The sequence below is a fragment of the Bubalus kerabau genome, chromosome 10 (assembly GCF_029407905.1).
Source record: "Bubalus kerabau isolate K-KA32 ecotype Philippines breed swamp buffalo chromosome 10, PCC_UOA_SB_1v2, whole genome shotgun sequence".
NCBI lineage: Eukaryota > Metazoa > Chordata > Mammalia > Artiodactyla > Bovidae > Bubalus > Bubalus kerabau.
The window spans coordinates 47,996,016-48,019,330 of NC_073633.1; the positions used below are offsets into that span (position 1 = coordinate 47,996,016).

The 23,315-nt window shown below is 33.5% G+C and overlaps 1 protein-coding gene across 1 annotated transcript in view; it reads right to left on the bottom strand.

Annotated features, from left to right (window-relative positions):
* The window catches only part of SOS2 (SOS Ras/Rho guanine nucleotide exchange factor 2), a 105,575-nt gene that overhangs the window by 21,857 nt on the left and 60,403 nt on the right, over positions 1–23,315 (bottom strand). Inside the window, exons 9-16 of the mRNA XM_055537576.1 lie at positions 14,818–14,945; positions 13,664–14,319; positions 13,177–13,258; positions 11,384–11,506; positions 8,608–8,711; positions 5,829–6,051; positions 2,594–2,713; positions 2,261–2,423 (exon numbers count right to left, since the gene is read on the bottom strand). Of these exons, the coding sequence (XP_055393551.1) occupies positions 2,261–2,423; positions 2,594–2,713; positions 5,829–6,051; positions 8,608–8,711; positions 11,384–11,506; positions 13,177–13,258; positions 13,664–14,319; positions 14,818–14,945 (1,599 nt within the window). The remainder of the gene's footprint in view (positions 1–2,260; positions 2,424–2,593; positions 2,714–5,828; positions 6,052–8,607; positions 8,712–11,383; positions 11,507–13,176; positions 13,259–13,663; positions 14,320–14,817; positions 14,946–23,315) is intronic.

The following is a 23,315-nucleotide window of genomic DNA, read 5'->3' on the forward strand; positions in this document are numbered from 1 at the left end:
AATAATTCCACTTCTAGGTATGTAAGAGAAATTTGTATACGTATGCTCCAGGACACAGGCAGAAAATGTTTATGACAATATTATCAATAATAGCATCAAACTAGAAACAATATGAATGACCATTAACTAATAAATAAATAAGCAAATAAATCAATTTTAGTAAAGTTATTTCTATAATTTTCTTGATGAGATCTCTAGTTTTTCCCATTCTATTGTTTTCCTCTATTTTTTTGCATTGATCACTTAGGAAGGGTTCTTATCTCTCCTTGCTATTCTTTGGAACTCTGTATTCAGATGGATATATCTTTCCTTTTCTCCTTTGTCTTTCCATTCTCTTCTTTTCTCAGCTATTTGTAAGCCCTCCTTAGATTTGTAAGCCCTCAGATAACCATTTTGCCTTTCTGCATTTATCTTGAGGATGGTTCTGATCGTCACCTCCTGTATAATGTTACAAACTCCATCCATAGTTCTTCAGGCACTCTATCAGAGCTAATCCCTTGAATCTATTTCTATAATATGATATAACTATAAAAAAGAATGGCCTATAATTATAAGAAACAATATGGATGAAGTTTAGGAAAATAATACTGAGTGAAAAAAGTCTGGGAAGAATTATATTCACATATAATTAAGAAACAAGAAAAATAACATTGTTTAGCGCTACAAATAGTAAAACTATAGAAAAAAGCAAAAGAATGATAAGCACAAGATTTAGCACAGTAGTTGGCTCTGAAGGGACAAAGGAGATGGAATTGGGAAAGGTTTTTAAACTGGATGCCAGGTAAACAGGCTTTTTTTTTTTATTTTTATTCCTTATACCATATACCTATTTTAAGAAATATTGTTGAACATTTAATATTTTAAGAAACTAAAGCTTAACGTCTCAAAATGAATATATTTCTTTAGAGTTTGCAAAATGAGAACTGAAGTTATTAGTCTCTTAGATTAATATTTGGCAATATTTGACTATTAACATCTTTAATATATAATATGTCCATACAAATCAATAACATGCAAACACTCAGATAGAAAAACACATACATGAAAGCAGTTTAACCCTATACTCCCCACTAATCACAGCCCACTGTAAGAATGAATGTTAAGTGAAGAGTACATATCCTTCCACTCTTCTCAATGCTGTGCAACTCCACTTACATGTTTAGAGTTTGTTCTGTTCTGTTCTATCAAAATGAAATCATACTATATTAATTTTTCTAAAGATTTTTGAAATGGTTTTTCCCCTGAATGTCACACTATTCTTTCAAGACACACACAAAGATTCTAGTCACTTTTTTCCCCTCCAACCAATACTCCACATGATAGGGATAGGATAACATAATCATTCTCCTGTTGATGGACATACAGGTTGGATCTAGCTTTCTGCTACTATTAGTACAATTAATGCTGCAGAAACTAGATCTTTGTACCTTAATTTTATAGTCCTGAGCCTTTTATTCTGTGTCCAAAAGTATGTGTAACATCTGTTAACATCTGTTGCCAGATTGCTTTCCAGTAACACTATAAAAGTTCACATTCTCAAAGGCAAATATATTTACATGGCTGAGTCTCTAAATTTCTATACTTTCTATATCTTCCAAATTTTTAATGATAAACATGAAAACATACACCATGTTTACACAATTATTTTTTATAATTTAAAAAAACATTTAAGTTTTAGAAAGCATTCTCTCCATGTTACTTGACTATATACTACAGGTAATTAAAGTAATTTGTATATTTATATTTAAAATATGTTTAGTCATTTATTTGAAACTGTCAGTCAATCTACTACTGAAAAAATACATTTGGAACTTTATACATCTGAAAGTGAAAGTGTTGGTCGCTCAGTTGAGTCCAACTGGTTGTGACCCCATGTGCTGTAGCCCACTAGGCTCCTGTGTCTGTGGAACTGTCCAGGTAAGAATACTGGAATGGGTAGCCATTCCCTTCTCCAGGAGATCTTCTAGACCCAGGGATTGAACCTGGGTCTCCAGCATTGCAGGCAGAATACTTACCATCGGAATCACTAGGGAAGCATTTAGGTAAGCATATTAAATAGTCACAAAACACATATTCTTTGATGAATTCTAGGCTTACTAGCATATATTGATGTATTTTCTAATATTGTGATACTGTGCTTCAGGAGTAAGACAGATTATTTATAAAGGATTTACTCAAAAAAGATTGGCGGTAGAAGGAATTTCCTTCACATTAATTTTATCTCCTTTCAAAAGATAAACTATTTAAGCCTAAAACTTACCTCAAAGGTATGATCTAGTCTATAGACTGATACTGAATTTACTGCACTGACGATCTCCAATACACCATTGAAATTATTCAAATCTTGAAAAACTTGCAGAATTTCTATAATTCTACTCAGTACTGCCACTCGTTCCTCAAAATTTTCTGCCTCCACAATGCATCTAACCAAAAAAAAAAAAAAAAAAAAAAATCATGGCTTAGAAAGCAAGAAGCAAGTGCCTTGTTTCATACAGAAAAAATATACATTTTCAGCCAGAATGTTTGCTTATATGTGACTTAATGTTACAGAAATATATTAAGAAGTAATAATACAAAGTAAGTAAAAACTTACTTTTCAAACCAGAGGGTGAGATTTGTGGTGTGGCGAATCATTTTTAATAAATTTGGAGAATTTATTTCTTTATCTTCTTTGGTCCATACACTCCCTACAAGTTCAGAAGGTTGAACTCTCCTGTGGAACCAAAAATCCATGCACTTAATCTACAAGGGATCAGTATCAAAATTATTTAAAGGCCTCCAAAAGCTTAATAAGAAAAAGATAACTAGTTTAAAAGATAAGTGAACAAACATATAAGGAGATAATTTACAGAGAAACAGAACTGAATAGCTATGGACATGAAAGAATATTTTAACTCTTACTCAGAAAAAAGAACATTAAACCACAATGAAATCCCACTTTATTGCTATCACACTAAAAGAAGTTTAACACCAAATGGATAAAAATGTGGAAAAAAGAGAACTCCCCATCACTGATGTGCAAGTAAAAACAGATATAACCACTTTTCAAAAAATTTCACAATATCTCATAACACTGAAGATATACATACTAGATCATCTAGCATTTCTAAGAACGTTCAGTCAAGCAAAATTTGCAAGAGTGAAAAATCCCAAACAACCTAAATGCTCATCATCAAGAGGATGGATAAACTGTGGAGTATTCATACAATGGAATACAATACAGCAATTAAAATAAGCAGACTGGAGCGATACTCAGCAACTTGAACAAATGCCAGAAATGATTTAAGTAAAAAAACAAGTTACAGAATGATACACAGGTAGAAACAGACTTAAAATGTGTAAAATAATGCTACGTGTTGTTTATGAATGGTTGTATGTATATAAATTATAAAGACACACATAGGAGTACTAAATGCCAAATATAAGATAGCAATTATCCTTTGGGAGAAAGAAGAGGAATGGGATTGGAGAGAATCACACAAAGGGTTTCACTTTTATTTGTAATGCTTTTGTTGTTGTTGAGCCCTTACTGTATTATTGTCTATATTTTTTAATAAAAAACAGTTGGAAAAGCAGATAAAATCACTGTATATAGTGATTCAGGATTATATGATTTTTAAAATATTGACCAATGGCATTGCCATCACTGTCCTATAGACCTGGCTATTATAATAATAAAAAAGCTCAGTAGATTTGAGTTCAAAAGGGTACTCTGAACAGTCTTAGAAATAAATTTTCTTAACTGGTTCTATTATTTCACCAGAAATTTAGTTTACAGAGTGTCAATGTTTTATGTATGGTATCCTTCTTCCATAATACACATATCACTTAACAAAGGTATTTCTATGTTTTGAAAGTAGGTCCACATAGAGCTCAGTGCTTTTTTATTCCTGATGTCCATTCATGTAACACTGTAAGGAAAAATCTAACTTCGTACTATTTGCTTTGTTATCTAATTAATAAGTCTCTTCATTCCCACCTATCACAAATCCCACAGTAAAGAAACAACTTAAGTGCCCATGAACCTAGAGGGTATTATGTGACATGAAATAAGTCAAGCAAAGTAAGAAAAACACGTTATCACATCTATATGGACTAAAAAATATAACCAACAAATGAATATAACAGACTCATAGATACAGAGAACAACCTAGTGGTTACAGGTAAGGAAGAAGAAGGGGCAGGAGCAACTGGGGTAGGTAATTAAGACCTAAAAAAGTACTATGAAGAAAACAAATAAGCTACAAGGATGTATCGTATAGTACAGGGAATACAGCCAATATTTTATAATAACTTTAAATAAAATAGCCATAAAAATATTGAGTCACTATAATGTACACGTGAAACTAATATAATATTGTGTATCAACTACAATTTCAATTTAAAAAACTTTTTCCTTAAAAAAATCCTATAATACAAACAAAAACCACTCGAACTCCAAATTATTTAAAATATAACATGACACTCTGAATCAGATGGTAACAACCTCTGATGTGTGTGCTAAAGTCTGAACAACACAACCAGGGCAAATCAGAAACCCAGTTCTAAAGGTCAAGTTTTATATCTGGTGTCTTTCTACACTCTCCACTAACGTTAAACTTTATATATTCTTGCTTTTCCCTGTGTAATCTCAGTTTAAAAAAACAATGGCTGCTAATCAGGATAATTTCTTAAGGATGTTTGTATTTCAAAAGCAGCTCCTGAATGCAGAAAAGTTTTTGATACAACCACAGTGGTACGGGTTAGTGGGTGGTGATTACCTACAAGGCCTATACTCTCTTTTTTGCAAGGCCTCTACTCTTCACAGGAACCTGGGCTGTAAATGAAAGAAGAAAGCTTATATTATGAGGGAGGAGAAGACAGAAAGAAGCTAACGCACTGGGAAAACATAGGGGTTAAAAAAAAAAACCTGACAGACAAAGAAGTTGATAAAGCAAGTTGAAAAGAGAGACTGAGATACATGAGTTAGTAATTCTGGAATAAAATTTGAAGTAAATAATATGACAAAGGGAAGTGTCTGATTTGGAGTAGAGAGTGACCCTGGAAATGCCACAACCATGATACTAAAGTTAGGTTGTAAATGGGTGATGTGTGTAGATACAGGATGATGGCAGGAACTGCTTTATATATAAAGACAAACGATGGGATACAGATAAAAATAGTCAAGCATATTTCTAGCAATCCTTATTAACAAAAGAAAATTATTTAAAAGTTTAAAGTATGGTTCATCATCTACTTCAAAAATCCTTAAAGTCAATACTAATTTCAAATAGCCCAAGTATTTGATACTCCTTAAAAGAAGTGAAGAAATCTTTATTCCACTAAAAATTGTTATTCATTTGCCTTGCAAAGCTAACCCAGTCAAGTCCCAAGTCTAACTTTTTATTACAGAGTATTTGAAAAAAAAAAAGAAGAAAGTTTATTTCACTCAATAGTCTATGGACTGAGCTGCCCAGAGCCTAGCATCTATACTGACAGTCTTTTTTAACTGAAGCAAGTTAAACTAAAGCAATATGAGAAAGCATCAGGAATAAGAGCTGGGTGACAGTCTAAAGTGCCTGCTTATTCTATTGCATTAGTCTTCTCTTTGCCACTTCTCTTGTGAAGGATTGCTAGTACCTAATCTAGGCCTAAAGAGCAATAATTTATAAGACTTTCACTTGCAGAACAGATTATAATTAAAAAATTGCTATGAACTTTCTTCCTAGCCTGTAAGAATAGACAAGGTTTTTTAAGTACACATGAATAATTTTCAGAAAGTTCTGAAAATAGAAAGAAATGTTCAACGTTCTTGAAAACACAGCAGCAAATTAATGTTAATTGTCTACCTGTAGAGATCAGATTCCAAAAGGGTCAGCTGACGTGCAATTTCTATTGGATGAAGTGTCATGAGATCAAATGTTTCAAACTGTCCTGGTCTGCTGATATGCCATTCAATTGGTGGAGGTGGACTTTCAAAGGTAATATTATGGCTTATACCATTTGCCTGAGCTTGTTTTTTCCTCTTGATGATCTTAGCAATTGACTCTACCCATTTCTTCATAGCTTTCCCTAGAAAAAGAACACAAACAAAAAAAGCCCTTTACTTGACAAACATTAACTGCAAATATTCATATAATTTGTAACTTTCATCTACTTTCAACAATTATCAACTCACTGCCACTGTTTTACCTAATATCACTCATGTCCTCCCTCTACTTATATTATTTCAAAGCAAATCGAAGGTATAATATAATTTCATTCATATTTAAGTATGTATCTGAAAGTTAAGACTTAAAAAAAAAACACCATTATCACATATAAAAATGACAGTATCTTCTTAATATCATCAAATATTTAGTTAGTATTCACATTTCTCTGATTGTCTCAGGGAACCGTCTTCCTACAGTTGGTTTGTAGGAAATAGGATCCAACAAGATGTACACATTGCACTGAGTCAGTATGTCTCAAGACTCCATTCATCAACAGGTTCCTCTCTTATCTCTCATTTCTTCAGACAATTTATTTGTTGAAATTCAATCACTTGTGGTGTTTTCCAAGTCTAAATTTTGCCAATTCAATCTTTGTGGCGTCATCAGCCCTATTTCTCTGTCTCTGTATTTTCTGTAAGTCACCATATACAGATTGATCTGGTCCAGGACAAACTTTAAACATGAATACTTGCAAGAATATTTCTGATAAGAGGCATAAAATGTCTTTTTATGATGTTACTGTGAGTTTGAGAAATGGTAACATTCTAATTCTGTCATTCCTTCTTCACTTATTGGCTGCAATGCTTCTACAAAACCTTTCCCTCTTATGACCCAGCAATTACCACTTCTAGGCATATACCCTGAGGAAACCAAAACTGAAAAAGACACATGCACCCCAATGTTCACTGCAGCACTCTACAACAGCTAGACATGAAAGCAACCTAGATGTGCGTCAACAGGTGACTGGATAAAGAAGCCGTGGTACATATATACAGTGGAATACTACTCAGCCATAAAAAGGAACACATTTGAGTCAGTTCTAACGAGGCGGAGGAACCCAGAGCCTATTATATAGAGTGAAGTAAGTCAGAAAGAGAAAAATAAATATTGTGTATTAACGCACATATATGGAATCTATAAAGAGAGTAATGATGAACATATTTGCAGGGCAGCAATGGAGACACAGACAGAGACAAGACTTATGGACAAGGGCAGCAGGGGAGTGGAAGGAGAGGGTGAGACGAATGGAGAGGGGAGCACAGAAGCATATACGCTAACATATGTAAAATAGGTAGCCAATGGAAATTTGCTGTATGACTCAGGGAACTCAAACTGGGGCTCTGCAGTAACCTAGAGGGGTGAGATGGGGAGGGAGATGGGAAGGTTAAAGAGGGAGGGGACATACGTACACCTATGGTTAATTAATGTTGATGTATGACAGAGATCAAGCCAATACTATAAAGAAACCATCGATCAATTAAAAACAAATAAATATAATTATAAAAAAAAAATCTTCCCCCCCAAAAAAACTTTCCCTCATCAACTACTGAGTTATCTTGAGGATTAACTTGTATTGGAAAGGCCTTTAAACAAAACCATTTAATTGTTTTATTCTAACATGTGTATTTTAGAAGCTTCTTATAGCAAATAAAATCTAGTATCTTCATTAAGAACATTAAATTAAAAATCAGCTTAGTACTATAAAGCACAGATGATAAAAATGTGTTTTAAACATCTCAAAATTGAAACAAATCACATTCTCTATTTTAAGTAAAATTCACCTTAAAGAACAAGTAGGAGATGAAAGAAGCTATATTTAATTTACAATATGCCAATATTTTTAATTAATGCCTTATACTATCAGGGAAAACATGAATTTTCTGGATTCAATAGCATATATCTGATATGTTGCATATTTTGATACATACATTTGTTTGATGCTCACTGCCTAGAGTTTCATTTTATGGACTGTGCTCTGCAACTTCAGGTAGGAAACCCCTATCTTTCAAGTGCCAAAGATATACCAAAAACTTTTCCAGGGGAAATAGATATTATTTAAGAAGCTGTTAGGGCTTCCCTCATAGTTCAGTCGGTAAAGAATATATGCCTGCAATGCATAAGACCTGGGTTCGATTCCTGGGTTGGGAAGATCCCCTGGAGAAGGAAATGGCAACCAACTCCAGTGTTCTTGTCTGGAGAATCCCATGGATAGAGGAATCTGGCAGGCTACAGTCCGTGGGGTCGCAAGAGTTGGACACAACTTAGTGACTAAACCACCAATACCAAGAAGCTCTTAACCATTCAAAACTGAAGAATAAAAGAAAATAAACAGGTAAAATTACACAAATATTTAATTAGTTAAAGGAGTGGCAGCCATGAGACGAGATAAAGTTTTAAATTTACTAAAGAGGACTTCTGACTTTAAAAAAAAGATTTTCCTAAAAACCTTTAACACTTCAGGTGGTTCTAAACATATGTGAGAGCCTTAAAGTCTATAAAAATTATTCCAAATCTTACTTCTTTTTTTAAATGATAAATAGTTTAGCTTCTTAAATTGAAAGTCACATAAATTAAAAAAAAAACAACAAAACCTCATGTGCAACAGAAGAGTCAATCAAATCTTTAAATAATATACCTCTTACACTTGAAATGAAGGATTCTAGTCTTTCAAGCAGCTCCAAGTCTCTTTCAAAGTCATAAAAATGGTGTTCAACCCAGTGCCGAAACACATTTAAGACCCTGGCAAAATGAAAAGAAACACATTTTAGTAAAACTCAAGCATTCAATTATACTTCTTTCACTTCTCTAATGCCATGGTGATACTTTTATACACTAGGGCCAATATAAAACCCAAGAGTTTTTAATTTTATAAGCATGGAAAAGTACCTTTTCTTTTTTCATATGTAGAAAATTTATTCTCTATAATTACAAAAGCTACTTTTAAGTTCTTCAATTGTAAAAGGATTTCTTTGAAAGACCTAAAATTTGAACACCAACTAAGATTTAGTGTATTTGGTTCTAAATGCAAGTGCTATCATCAAATTACCTGTATTTGCAGGTAGGCTCACATTCTTTTATTTCAAAAGACAAAAGCATTTCTGACCGAGCTATTTTGTTTTATGCTGCTGCTGCTTAGTCGCTTCAGTTGTGTCCAACTCTGTGCAGCCCTATGGACTGCACCCTGCGAGGCTCCTCTGTCCATGGGATTCTCTAGACAAGAGTACTGGAGTGAGCTGCCATGCTCTCCTCCAGGAGATCTTCCCAACCCAGGGATCGAACCCAAGTCTTTTACATCTACCTGCACTGGCAGGCGGGTTCTTTACCACCAGGCACCACCTGGGAAGCCCATTTTGTTTTATAGTACCTCAAAAATAATTACTTATACCTTGCAAATAAAGATGTAAACAAGCGACACAAATATAACATTCCATTCTCCATCACAAAGATAGTTAGTATACATTAATTTCATTAGCATTTTTCCTTCATTATTTCAATGAATGACTATTTCTAGGTTATCTTCCCACCTATACCCTCCACAACCACCCAGTAATTGTCAGGCAATAGTTTTTTCCCCAGACTAAGAAAATATTCTAAATTTCTAATGCTATCTGGAATAAAACAACCTTAAGGGCCTGGTTAGCTCAGTGGCTTAAGGCATTATCTTCTTACACAAAGAATGAACATAATAAAAGTTTTGGCTAAAAGATACATAGTTGGAAGTATCATCATTCCTCCAAAACTGCATTTATTTGTGGTAATTATCCTTGAAAATAAACATTTAATATACTTAGTTTTAAATTTTCAGTTTACTGGTTAACATTAATCAAGGAACCTTAACATTTACAGGAGAAATATTTAATCATATGTAACTAATAAGATATCTCAGTTTTCCCATGGAAAAGGTTATGATTCCCATGATTTTCACTTGCACTATAAATAGGCCTAATCAAAGGAGCTTTCAATTTTCAATGCTCACTGAACATTGAAACGAACAAGCAAGCACTGGCTCAGGCAGTCAGATGTAAGTCTGAACCCTGTCCTGTCACTCCTTTTATACGACCTATCTCAAATTACTTTATTCTGTTAACTTTCAATTTTCTTTTAAACGAAGTGAAGGACAAAATGAAAAAGATCAAGCACTTAGGCACACAGAGTAACGTAACAACTGGCAGATGCTATTACTAAATACATTTTTAGAAATTACTACATAGATAACCAACAAGGACCAACTGTATAGCAGTGAGAACTATGCTCATTATCTTGTAATAACCTATAATGGAAAACAATCTAAAAAAGATAAAAAGTATATATAAAACTGAATCACTTTGCTGTACACCTGAAACTAACACAAGATTATAAATCAACTGTACTTCAATAAATTTTTTTAAGTCATGAAAAAACAATTACTGAAATGACATTGTTTAGGTAAGTAACAGAGAGAAGACAATGGCAACGCACTCCAGTACTCTTGCCTGGAGAATCCCATGGACAGAGCAGCCTGGTAGGCTGCAGTCCATGGGGTTGCAAAGAGTCGGACATGACTGAGTGACTTCACTTTCACTTTTCACTTTCATGCACTGGAGAAGGAAATGGCAACCCACTCCAGTGTTCTTGCCTGGAGAATCCCAGGGACGGGGGAGCCTGCTGGGCTGCCGTCTATGGGGTTGTACAGAGTCGGACATGACTGACGCGACTTAGCAGCAGCAGCAGGTAAGTAACATGTATCGATGTATCTTGTGAGAAAAGAGTAGGGAAAGAACTAGAACTTTCATAAATATTATAAACAGAAAAAAGTCTAGGATTACTAAATGATCACAATGAGACAAAAGTGAAATCAAAAGGGTAGAGAGGACTGACAGTAGGCAAAATTCATATAAAATTAAAATATTTTTACTTATTAGGTACCCTAGCCTATAAGCCATAACATGTTGCCTGTGAGAGATATCTGATGCATATAACACAGTATATTTTAATAATTAAATTTCTTCAGGGAATTAAGAGTAGCTTCATGGCACCCCACTCCAGTACTCTTTCCTGGAAAATCCCATGGACGGAGGAGCCTGGTGAGCTGCAGTCCATGGGGTCGCTAAGAGTTGGACACGACTGAGCGACTTCACTTTGACTTTTGACTTTCATGCATTGGAGAAGGAAATGGCAACCCACTCCAGTGTTCTTGCCTAGAAAATCCCAGGGATGGGGGAGCCTGGTGGGCTGCTGTCTATGGGGTCGCACAGAGTCGGACACGACTGAAGCGACTTAGCAGTAGCGGTAGCAGTCACATAGAACTTGAAAGTCTAACTGCTATGCAATTAATAAAATAACCTACATCTGAATTAAGAGGTAAAAATTTTTGTGTTAACTATATACTGAAAATTGAATGACACATAAAAAATACAATATTCAGGCCAAACCTAAGTTGTACTGGTTGGACGTATTCCTTGCGAAACCTTTTAAGGTCTGTACTGATGGGCTGCTCGCCTTTTTCTAATGCCAATTTATCTGCTTCAGTAGGTTCTGGCTCTGGAATTTCAAATCTAAGAAGAAAAGCAAAATGAGAGAAATTTTTTGTTGTTCAGAAATGAGGATTTCAAATATAGCAGGAAAGACACTTAAACTAATAAGCAAACTTCTTTTCTACCATTTATGTGAAAACTGAAACTGATAAACTTCTCTTAAAGTACTACATACGACAAAAAACTGCCCTTTAGCTATATAGTAAAGTGAATATATAGTATAGTATATACTATAATATATAGTATAGTAAGTGAATACTTATATTCTTACTTTTATCAAAAGTTTAATAACTAGCACTGACCAACGTAGAAAAGGTCAATGGAAAAGATCCAAGAAGACAATCAATAGAGTATGACCTCTTTAAAAATATAACAGAGATATCTTATCTAATCCTATCTTTAATATTTATTTTATTAAAATGAAAGTAAATATAAGTTTCCTTAAATAAATGAATATTAATCCAAAGGAAGTCCCACACTGAATTTTAAATAGTATTTAAAAAACATAACTAAGTGGAAAAAAAAAATCAAAGTTAAAAAAAAAACACCTTCCCCAACCATAGGAAATGTAGCTAAAATATAATAATGGGGCTTCCCTGGTGGCTCAGACAGTGGTGAATCAGCCTGCAATGCAGGAGGCTGGGGTTTGATCCCTGGGTCAGGAAGATCCTCTGGAGAAGGTAATAGCAACCCCAATATTCTTGCCTGGAGAATTCCATGGACAGAGGAGCCTAGTGGGCTACAGTCCATGGAGTCACAAAGAATCGAACACAACTGAGTGACTAACACGTTCACATAAATAAATAAATATATATATAACATATGTGCATTCCTTATTTTGAACGTGAAAAGGCAACCAGTAAATCTTCATAGCACATTATACTGACTGAGTCTGGTATAGTTAGCTTCATGGAATAACATAATGATAGAGGTCCAGATAAAAATCTGGTTAAGTTTTAAAATATAAAACAAAATTATGTTGAAGCTCAAATACTACAGTGTAACCTATAAAGCACTTTAAAATACGACTAACATACTCAGTAAAAAAGAAAAAGCCAATTCAAAACTTAATTTTTAAAAATTACTCAGTAAAGGAAATCTTAATTTTTTAGGTCTAATAATGATATTGTGATTATGCTTTTAATAAGAATACTTATCTTTTAGAAATACTAATGGAAATAATACTGACAAACATGTTGCCAAGGATTTACTTCAAAATAATCCTGGGACTAAGGTATTCAAATCAACAGGGAAACAGATGAAATACAAGGAGATAATTATTGAAGTTGGATGATTGATAAATGGGATTAATTAACAGAATATATTTTCTCTTGCATATGTTTTGAAATTTTTCACAATAAAAAGTTCGTTTTAAAAGTGAAAAGCTTCTTTCAAGGAAGTATTATTTTATTGCATAGAAAAAATTTCATTAAAATTCATATTTTTTATCCTATAAAAATGAGTCTTTCTGATTACCACTATAAATTTTGCTAGGATCTGAAAAGATCTGTTATAAACAGGGATTAAAGTAAGTATGCTACTTGAAGAGAATAATAATACTGTAAATTTAATGTTGAATAAATTATGTTCAAAAACTACCTGAGTACATACTGGGTACCTAGCACTTTGCAAGGTAAATAAGTTAACTTTTTAAAAAATGTAAAAATAAGTGAAATAAGTATTTTTCTTACCGTTCAATCAGTAAGCTTAGTAATTCCTGTGGTTTACAAAATGAACGATATGTAGTAAGAAAAGTACGAACAAAATTGGGATCTGAAAAGGCAGAGCACAGAACATGTTGCATATTCAATTTACTCAGTTTAATTAATTCAAAGTAGCATATTTTGGAGGCCTTCCTTCCTTTCTTTTTTTTCTGGTTCCTCCCACTGTTGCTTGTCCTGCCAATTGTGGTATCTCTTGATAAAGGACTACTTCTTGATAAAGGGATGTTTTCAAATTCAAGATTCATGAACATAAAATTTTGATGAATATTTATTAACGAAGTTAACACTATACAGACATTTAATTAGGTATTTATTCCTATTGATTCTGCAGTATTCCTTTTAAATTTTAGAGGCAGTCTATTTTCTTCCTAGGCCCTAAGTGTTTCTGAACAATCTTGAAAAGGTTTTGGATATCCTCTGCCCTATATAACCACTTGTAAAGAGCTCCACATACCTGCGTACATATGATATGTTAGCCTTTCAATTAATTTCACCACAGTTCCTCCTTTAATAATGGGGATTCCACTTCTACTCTGCAAGTTGTCCTCAAAAACAATGTTTTCCTCAGAGTCTTTTACCACAAAACGATACACTTCAGGACTTGGTAATCTCAATGGTTGTTCATTTTCTTCCTTCAATAATACTGAATCTAGCATTCGATCAAGAGTACTACGATACTGAAGGGAAATAAGTGCTGCCATCCAATTATTTTTCTCTTCAGCAGACTTAGCAGCATATATTATGCTGTTTTCATCTTTGGATACTAATTCAAAAGCATGTTTGCACTCACAAGTATCTTCTTTATCACATATTTGTATTTTCCTCATGACAAATTTTTCTTTTAATCTGTATTCTGCACTACTGCATCCTGGAAGGCGTGACTGGCTGTGATTGGGTTTGCAGCTAATCATTAAGCCATCAAAGAGAAAAATATGCCGTTCATGTTTAGCACCAATTCTTGTCAATGGGCCTTCCATAATAAATTCATTACAACACTGTCCAATATCTTTGCCTTCCCATCCATCTATGTTTTTCTGAATTTCATTCATTTTTTTAATAGCCAGGTGCTTGCTTCTTAATTGACGATTATAAAAAGGGCAAACAGGATCCCTAAAAAAAACAAAAAAACACAAAAAACAAGATAAATTTAGCTTACTCAATGGCTAAGCAACCTTAATTGCCTGAAGTATAAACTACTTTAAATCAAGTCTCAAAAATATTAAATAACTAAACACTAAATTTTGCACACAGCATTTACTTTCTCCTAACTTTGCCATTAAATAATACATGCTTCAATTTCATTATTCAGAAAGAGAAATAGTAGAGACTTGACATGATTCCTGAGGTCCTAAGAATTAAAATGAAAATAATATTAAATTTCTTATATAAATAATGTTATTAAATATATCTTTTAAAAATTTTATTAAATATATCTTAACAATATGACAACACCAATTTTAAAAGGCTAAAGGGCAAAATAAAAATGTAAAACAAAAATATAACTTTCAAGAATGCAACTATCACTGTAAGTAACACTTTAGAAAACCAGACATCAGATATAAGTGAAATACTGCATAAGCATTCATATTTTCAACAGTGTGGAATTACCCAGGTCGGCGTCTAGGTGAATACTGCTTGTAAATTCGGTCCATACTACCTTGGAGATTCATGAGAGCAGTAATAGCTTGGTTCAAACATTCTCTGTCTTCATGCTCTTCACTACGTATTTTCAATTGCTAAGAAAAACCAAACAAAAAAATTAAACCTGCATTGTTCAATTCTTTCCCTTTCTCATACTTAGAGGAAGCAGCAACAAACATTATGAACTCTAAAAGAATTTTAAGTATACTTAATAAAAACAACTATAATTTTATATAATTAAGTATACCTCCTGATCCTTCAAAACAGCCCTCTTTCTACATATGCAAATACAATACAGATATAAAGTACTATAACCATTACAATCATAAAAAACAAAAAGTAAATTTCCAGGTATTTCCAGAAAATGTCTCGAAAAAGACATTTTCCAGATATATAAAAATAGTTTAAAATATGCAAAACATGAGGCTTACAAGTTACTTTTATTTGTAACTATGAATAGAGAAAAGATAAATACATACTATTTCACATTCTCTAATGATTAAATTCTTAACTTTTACAGATTTTTAAGAGCTTGCATATTTTTGTTACACAATAAAATCAAGTATGCTAATTTTAGCAATTCAATCTTTCACAAACTTTTCTACAAACAGCATCACAAAAAGATCCAACTGACATTTTTTACAACATAAAATTCAACTACTCTAGTAAACATCAAGAATCCATGAAAATTAATATCCTATCTTACTAATCCTTAGAAATGACACTTATAATAACAAATTACATCATTAATCTTAACAACTCTGGCTTTATTTCATTTAAGCAAAAACTTCTCTAATAGCTCAGTCTCAAAATGGAAGAAAATTCACCTTATAATAAGTAAATCAGACTGGACGATGCTTCAGTGCTTTGATAGAAGAACTCCAAGAGGAGCATTATACAGAGATTATGTAGATATAAATACACATTTATATGAGAATATGGAAAAATTTTAAAAGTTTAAGTCTATTTCATGATCTTAAACTACCTCACTAGAAATTTTGTGATAAATTTTCCTTATACTCCAAGAACAATCTGAAAACCATTCAGCAATGGCTCTTCTTCCTTAGCAAGGAACTGAATGGATGCTGTTTAAGTACTAGGTCCATTACCTTTCACATATACATCTAGAAATTATTCTCTATATGGAGCACAGACCCATTAGATATTTTTCAAGATACATATAGAAGTCTTGCTATCAAAGATTTGCAATATAAATAATTTAAGTGACTATCATCATCTCCAGATTTAAGAAATAAATTGAAAAGATGAAGGGAAAAAGAGTTTAAAAAAACCCACCGGTTTAAAAAATGATTAGCACTCAATCACTCTGACTTCTAAAGGTGAAAATTACTACCAAATCACTTCATTTTGCTGTTTGAAAGCTTCTTACAAAAAGATTCTTTTCAGCTCCACTCTAAAATATTTCCCTAATATAGACATTGAGGATACAAAATGCTTAATTACAGATTTTTTATTTTTACTGCTTCTGTTGATCCAAATTTCCAAATTATCACTAATAATGAGGTTCTGCCAAAATGAGAACTGCTTTTCAATTTAAGTGTATGAGGACACTAAATTTCTACTGTAAATTTCATCGTAAGGTTGCTCAAACTCTTCCAAGCAAGTGGCCTTATCATTTCTACATATCCATGAATAATTTCAGGCTATCAAAGAGAAATAAAACTTTAGGATGTTTAAAGCATAGGATTTTCCAGTGATGTAAGTATACAAAACAATGGCTTTCTTTGGCATAAACACAGTCCAATAATTTGCTAAATAAACATTTCTTGAATTTGGGCAGTAAGATTCAATAAACATCAGATTAATGAAAACCCAAGCTAATTCTCTATAGATATGTGGGAGAACGTATTCTTATCATGATGTAGAAATTACCATACTGAATTACCTTGCATGTAAGTCATGCTCTTTCACATTGATAGTGCTTTCTACATATTTGTCTGTGCTTCTCTTATCTACCTGGTGAATTTAGCCTCTATGATACAGTTCAAATGCCTCCTCCTTAGGAAGCTCTTTCCTTTTTCCTCCCCCTTGAATTTTTTCCTTTGAAATAATATCAAATTTGTGGAAAAGTTATAAAAATAATGTAAGCAACTCTTGTTACTCGGAGTCACCAGTTTTTAACACTTATAAGAATCTATCTGCATATGCCAGAGACCTGGGTTACATCCCTGGGTGGGGAAGATCCCCTGGAGGAGATCATGGCAACCCACTCCAGTATTCTTGCCTGGAGAATCCCATGGACAGAGGAACCTGGCAGGCTACAGTCCATAGGGTCACAAAGAGTAGAACATGACTGAGTGACTAACGCTACTACTACTACCACAAAGGCTATACCACTCTGTGTGTGAGTGTTATGTGGCATTCTCCCCCTGAACTACCTGAGAGTAGTCTGTGACACAATTCTCTCAGTTCCTTGTTGAGGAAGGTGCTGTGTTTGCTGTGCTTGGTTGCTCAGTTGTATCTGACTCCTTGTGACCCCATGGACTGTAGCCTGCCAGTCTCCTCTGTCTATGGGGATTCTCCAGGCAAGAATACTGGAGTGAGTAGCCATGCCCTCCTCCAGGGGATCTTTCCAACCCAGGGATCAAACTCAGGTCTCCCGCCATTGCTAAATGGCTCTGAGATTGTTTCTGGAACATCAGGGAAACTCAAATACATCACAAACTATTCTCAAATAGTGTCATTCCCCTTATTCCTTTGATATTTCAGTGTGTCTTAGAACAAAAATTCTTTTACAGTATAGTGATAACTTCAGGAAACTTTTGCTTAATCCTGTTCTTAGGGCAATCCCACCCACCCCCACCCCACCCCACCCCACCCCAGTACAGGATCCAATCAGTATGTACTTAGTTGTCATGTTTCTATTATCTCTTTTAATCTGTAATAGTCCCTCAGCATTTGTCTTTTATGGCTCCCTCAATTTAATAACACCAACATACCAGAACAGGATGATAAATTCTAGCATACCCAACACTCATATACATCTTTTTCTAACTTTCCTAGACAGAGTTGGTAACTCCTGCCTCACTATCCCATAGAATTACTTCTATTAGGCACTTACTATATTGTAATTATTTGTCTGACATTTATCTTCTTTACTAAAACATGAACTCTTTAGCTTGGGGATATATTTTATTCATTTTTAGTACAGTACCCACAAATGGTAGGTACCCAAGAAAGTAATGAGAATGAGTGACTGTTGTATAAATACTTAGAATTTTGTTAAGTGTTTAGACAAATAACAACAATGAACATTTATTAAGCTCTTGATAAAAAGCATTCTGTGCATACTCTTTTATGCACTGGCTTATTTAATGCTTGTTACAACTCTGTAAGATAGGTACTATCATCATACACATGTCACAGATGAAGAAACTGAGGCACCCAAGATGAATGGTGGAGTCTATATTCAAACCAAGGAACTCAGATTCCATCCTTTTTGCATGCCTCTCTCCAATGACACCAAACACAATTATGCAAAAAACTGGACTATGCCCAACTCTGGTGAATGAATTTAAGGGGATTTCCCCTTTATCTTAAAAATAAACTGGATAATTACACAGTTTAAGAAATAAAATGAAGTGTGCTTTGGGAAAGAGGTCAAAGAGAATAAAAGTGAAAGTGAAAGAAAGTGAAGTCATTCAGTAGTGTCTGACTCTTTGTGATCATGGACTGTAGCCTATCAGGTTCCTCTGTCCATGGGATTTTCCAGGCAAGAATACTGGAGTGGGTTGCCATTTCCTTCTCCCAAAGAGAATAAATGCCCTTGCAATTTATGCTTAAACTAAGTAGTAAAGGGGAAATAATCTTTCATTAATGTGTACTACCTTATGAATTTGACTGAAGAATATGTTCTTTGCTTACCTGATACACTATTCTCCTTAGTAGCATATATGTGTATCTTGCCTGAGATTTTATACTTTATGTAAGTTTTTTCTTAACTCTAAGACTTCACTGAAACTCTTGAATTTCTATAAACTGCTATATAAATTCGGATTATGAATTCATTTATGTTCAACTCTTTGTGACCCCATGGACTGTACGATTTTCCAGGAAAGAATACTGGAGTGGGTTGCCATTTCCTCCTCCAGGGGATCTTTTGGACCCAAGGATCCAACCTGCATCTCCTGCATTGGCAGGTGAATTCTCACCACCGAGCCATCTGGGAAGCCCATCTATTACATATATATGTGCCTAAGACAGGAGAAATTATATTAAATTATGAATTTATCTCTAGTTTATTATGCTGGGAGTTCAGTTTAGATGTGAAATAATATATGTGATCAATTATCTTTTGGTAATAATAAACTTCTCTCTAGATTTTCATAAAAATAGGATTTTAGAAATTTGGTGGGAAATTCACCTCAAATAAAACCTGTTACTTCTCTTTATGTGCTTTTTAAAAATGTGCATTATCTTCCTTCAGATATCTTTGAGTGCTGTGTCAGTACTGAAACAGTAAATATTACATAGTAAAATATTCTCACACATTTTTTTCAAGAGCCAGAACATTTCTTTTAATAGACATTATCTCAACTTCTTGATGTTATAAATACACTTACATACACACACAGGAATTCTTTTTTGTCACTTTCTCTGTAGGTGACAAAGTAATTGTTACATAATGTTAACAATTAGGGAATCTAGATGAAGGGAGCATACTATTTTTGTAACTTTTTCCCTATATTCTTCAAAGTAAAAGGTTAAAAAAAATATTACCTAAAGAAACATTTTCAATTGTTTCACTAAAATATTGGCTTATCTTTCCCAATGAACTTCATTAAAGTTATTAGTAATAGGTATTCCTGTTAAGCTTCAAATTAAGATAAAGTTCTCTTTAGAGGAAAATATTTATTCTTTCCATTACTAAATTTCCAGGGAATGACCAGAGTAAGAGAGGAGAAAAATGTTACTTGGTTTTGAAAAAATCAATTCTGAACTGAGAGTTGATATGTTCCTAGTAACAGAAGGATAAACAGATTTTATTCTTAGAATATAAGTATATTATAAAGATGCTTATAAATCAGGAAATGAATTTGTGATTTCTGTTTCCTCTTACATAAGGGTTGGAATATATATTAAGGAAAAAAAAAATCTAAAATTTATCTGAGAAAAATAAAGAAAATGAAAGTAGTTTATGATTAACCCCAGAGGGGCTTAAATTGGAAAAGAACAAAAAAAGAATCATATTACCTATAACATGAACTTTAAAGTATTGCTAAAAATAATCCAACAACAAAATAATACTATTCTACAAGTGTAAAATAATTTTAGGAAAACTATATATGATATCCTATAATTTCTCATTATGTAGTTGTCTTTCTGTCTTATCATAAATTCTGACTCTGGGAAGTAAAACTCAAATAATATTTAAACATTATATCCATAAATAAATCTTCCTTGGTACATGACCAAGGCAAATATTTCAAATTAAAACTGGCCTAAAACTGCTCCAGGACAGTGTTTTTTATTCCCAAAGGAACATGACAGCCTTAAGTTACACTGGTCGAGCCTTCTTTCCTATGGGTCTCATCCCAAAGTAGGCTCAATATGAAATGAAATTTCTTTCAAATGAGTGCTTGAGCTCAAACAGTATCACAAAAAGACAATCACCAGAATGGGAGACAGTACTGGAAATGACACATCCAAAAGGTTTAATATTAATATTCAGAATATATAAAGAACTCCTATAAAACCACCACAAAAATATTCACAAATAACCCAAATAAAAAGTGGGCAAAGGACTTGAATAGACATTTCTCCAAAGAAGATATATAAATGGTCAAAAAGCAAATAAAAGGATGTTCACTGTCACAAATAGGGAAATACAAGTCAAAATCATGAGATACCACCTCACATCCATCGGGAAGGCTATTATCAAAAAATAAAAATATAGAAAATAACAAGTGCTGGCAAGGAAGTGGAGAAACTGTAAACAGTGTGTGCTATTGGTGGTAATGTAAAAGAGTATAAAGTTACTATGGAATATCATACAGTGCTTCCTCAAAAAATTAAAAACAGAATTACCCTATGATGTAGCAATTTCACTTCTGGCTATATATCCAAAGAATTGAAAACAGTCTTGATGACATATTTGTTCACAGCAGTATTATTTATCATAGCCAAAAAGCAGAAGCAATCCATGTGTCCAACAACACTGGGTGTATATAACAATATACTTAACACTACTGAACTATACGCTTAAAATGGTTAAGACAGTAAATTTCATGTTTGACCACAATTAAAAAATAGTAAAATATTATTAAAAGGAACAGTATCACAGTCAGAACAGATATAAAAGTAAAAAGTAATTTCTTATCTGATCATGTGATAATTCTTTTTGCTTATGTCTAGAATTAATCCTTATTTTGGTTTTTCAAAATCTATGTCATAATATACTGAATTATGAAATGAATGGATCCTTTTTTAAAAAAAGAAACAGGATAGAATATAACAGAATATAGGGTGTGAATATATTGCATGAAATGCTGAGTAGCATTTCAAAAACCTTTTTGCTTTGTGTGTGTGTATGTTCGTATAGCATTATCATGATGTTAAATGTATTTCTTACTATGGATCATTCCCACTGTGTAACATACAGACTGATTCCCACAGGACAATAATGCTATAAATAAATGGGTCACTTTCTAGAATACCTAGGCCCTTCTGATCCCACTAAATGAGTCATACAATTACCAAGGATCAGAAGTAAATGTTTCCAAATATGAATGACAGTTGTGCTTATGCTATAATAATTCAATAACTATATAAGCTAAAGAAATAAGACTATAAAAATATTTATATGAAAACTCAAATCTAATAACTTTAAAGGCAAGTCATTTTTAAAAGATACAGGGAAGACAAATCATAAAAGTATTGGAAAAATTATAAAAATTTACATTTCTGCAATCAGATTGCTTTACAAGGATCTTCAAGGTTATGTACCATCTAAAATAAATGGAAAGTAGAAATCATAGAGATACTTTTTGTGACTTAAGTAAGATTCATACTCAAAGAAAAGGTTTTACCCTAAGTCAACAGATTAGCATATATATATATATATATACAGATGTTCATCTCTAGGGGTTTTGTGTGTGTTTATTAAAATGAGTATTTATTAAAATGATTATGATTGATAATTAAAATGATTTATGATTCTTCAGTTCATTTTCAATTACCTGACCAACTACTAGTCCCAATCACAGTGGCTAAAAATACTTGGGAGTCCAGTAATTAATTGGTAGTAAAAGCAGCTGTGACATTAGGATGAATCAGGCCATTATAGTCAATGTCCGATTTTAGATTCAGACCTCAGAGATTTTAAAACTAATCATCTAAACAGGGGAAAAAAAGTAAGCTTCTATTATAGTTAACTTCTATTATAGTTAGGTCCATGCTGCTGCTAAGTCGCTTCAGTCATGTCCGACTCTGTGCGACCCCATAGACGGCAGCCCACCAGGCTCCCCCATCCCTGGGATTCTCCAGGCAAGAATACTGGAGTGGGCTGCCATTTCCTTCTCCAATGCATAAACGTGAAAAGTGATTTTAGGTCCATGAATCAAGGCAAATTGGAAGTGGTCAAACAGAAGATGGCAAGAGTGAATGTCAACATTCCAGGAATCAGTGAACTAAAATGGACTGGAATGGGTGAATTTAACTCAGATGACCATTATATCTACTATTGTGGGCAGGAATCCCTTAAAAGAAATGGAGTAGCCATCATGGTCAACAAAAGAGTCCAAAATGCAGTACTTGGATGTAATCTCAAAAACGACAGAATGATCTCTGTTCGTTTCCAAGGCAAACCATTCAATATCACAGTAATCCAAGCCTATGCCCCACCAGTATGCTGAAGAAGCTGAAGTTGAATGGTTCTATGAAGACCTACAAGACCTTTTAGAATTAACACCCCGAAAAGATGTCCTTTTCATTATAGGGGACTGGAATGCAAAGTAGGAAGTCAAGAAACACCTGGAGTAACAGGCAAGTTTGGCCTTGGAATACGGAATGAAGCAGGGCAAAGGCTAACAGACTTTTGTCAAGAGAATGCACTGGTCATAGCAAACACCCTCTTCCAACAACACAAGAGAAGACTCTACACGTGGAAATCACCAGATGGTCAACACCGAAATCAGATTGATTATATTCTTTGCAGCCAAAGATGGAGAGGCTCTATACAGTCAGCAAAAACAAGACCAGGAGCTGACTGTGGCTCAGATCATGAACTCCTTATTGCCAAATTCAGACTTAAATTGAAAAAGTAGGGAAAACCACTAGACCATTCAGGTATGACCTAAATCAAATCCCTTATGATTATACAGTGGAAGTGAGAAATAGATTTAAGGGACTAGATCTGATAGACAGAGTGTCTGATGAACTACGGATGGAGGTTTCGTGACACTGTACAGGAGACAGGTATCAAGACCACCCCCATGGAAAAGAAA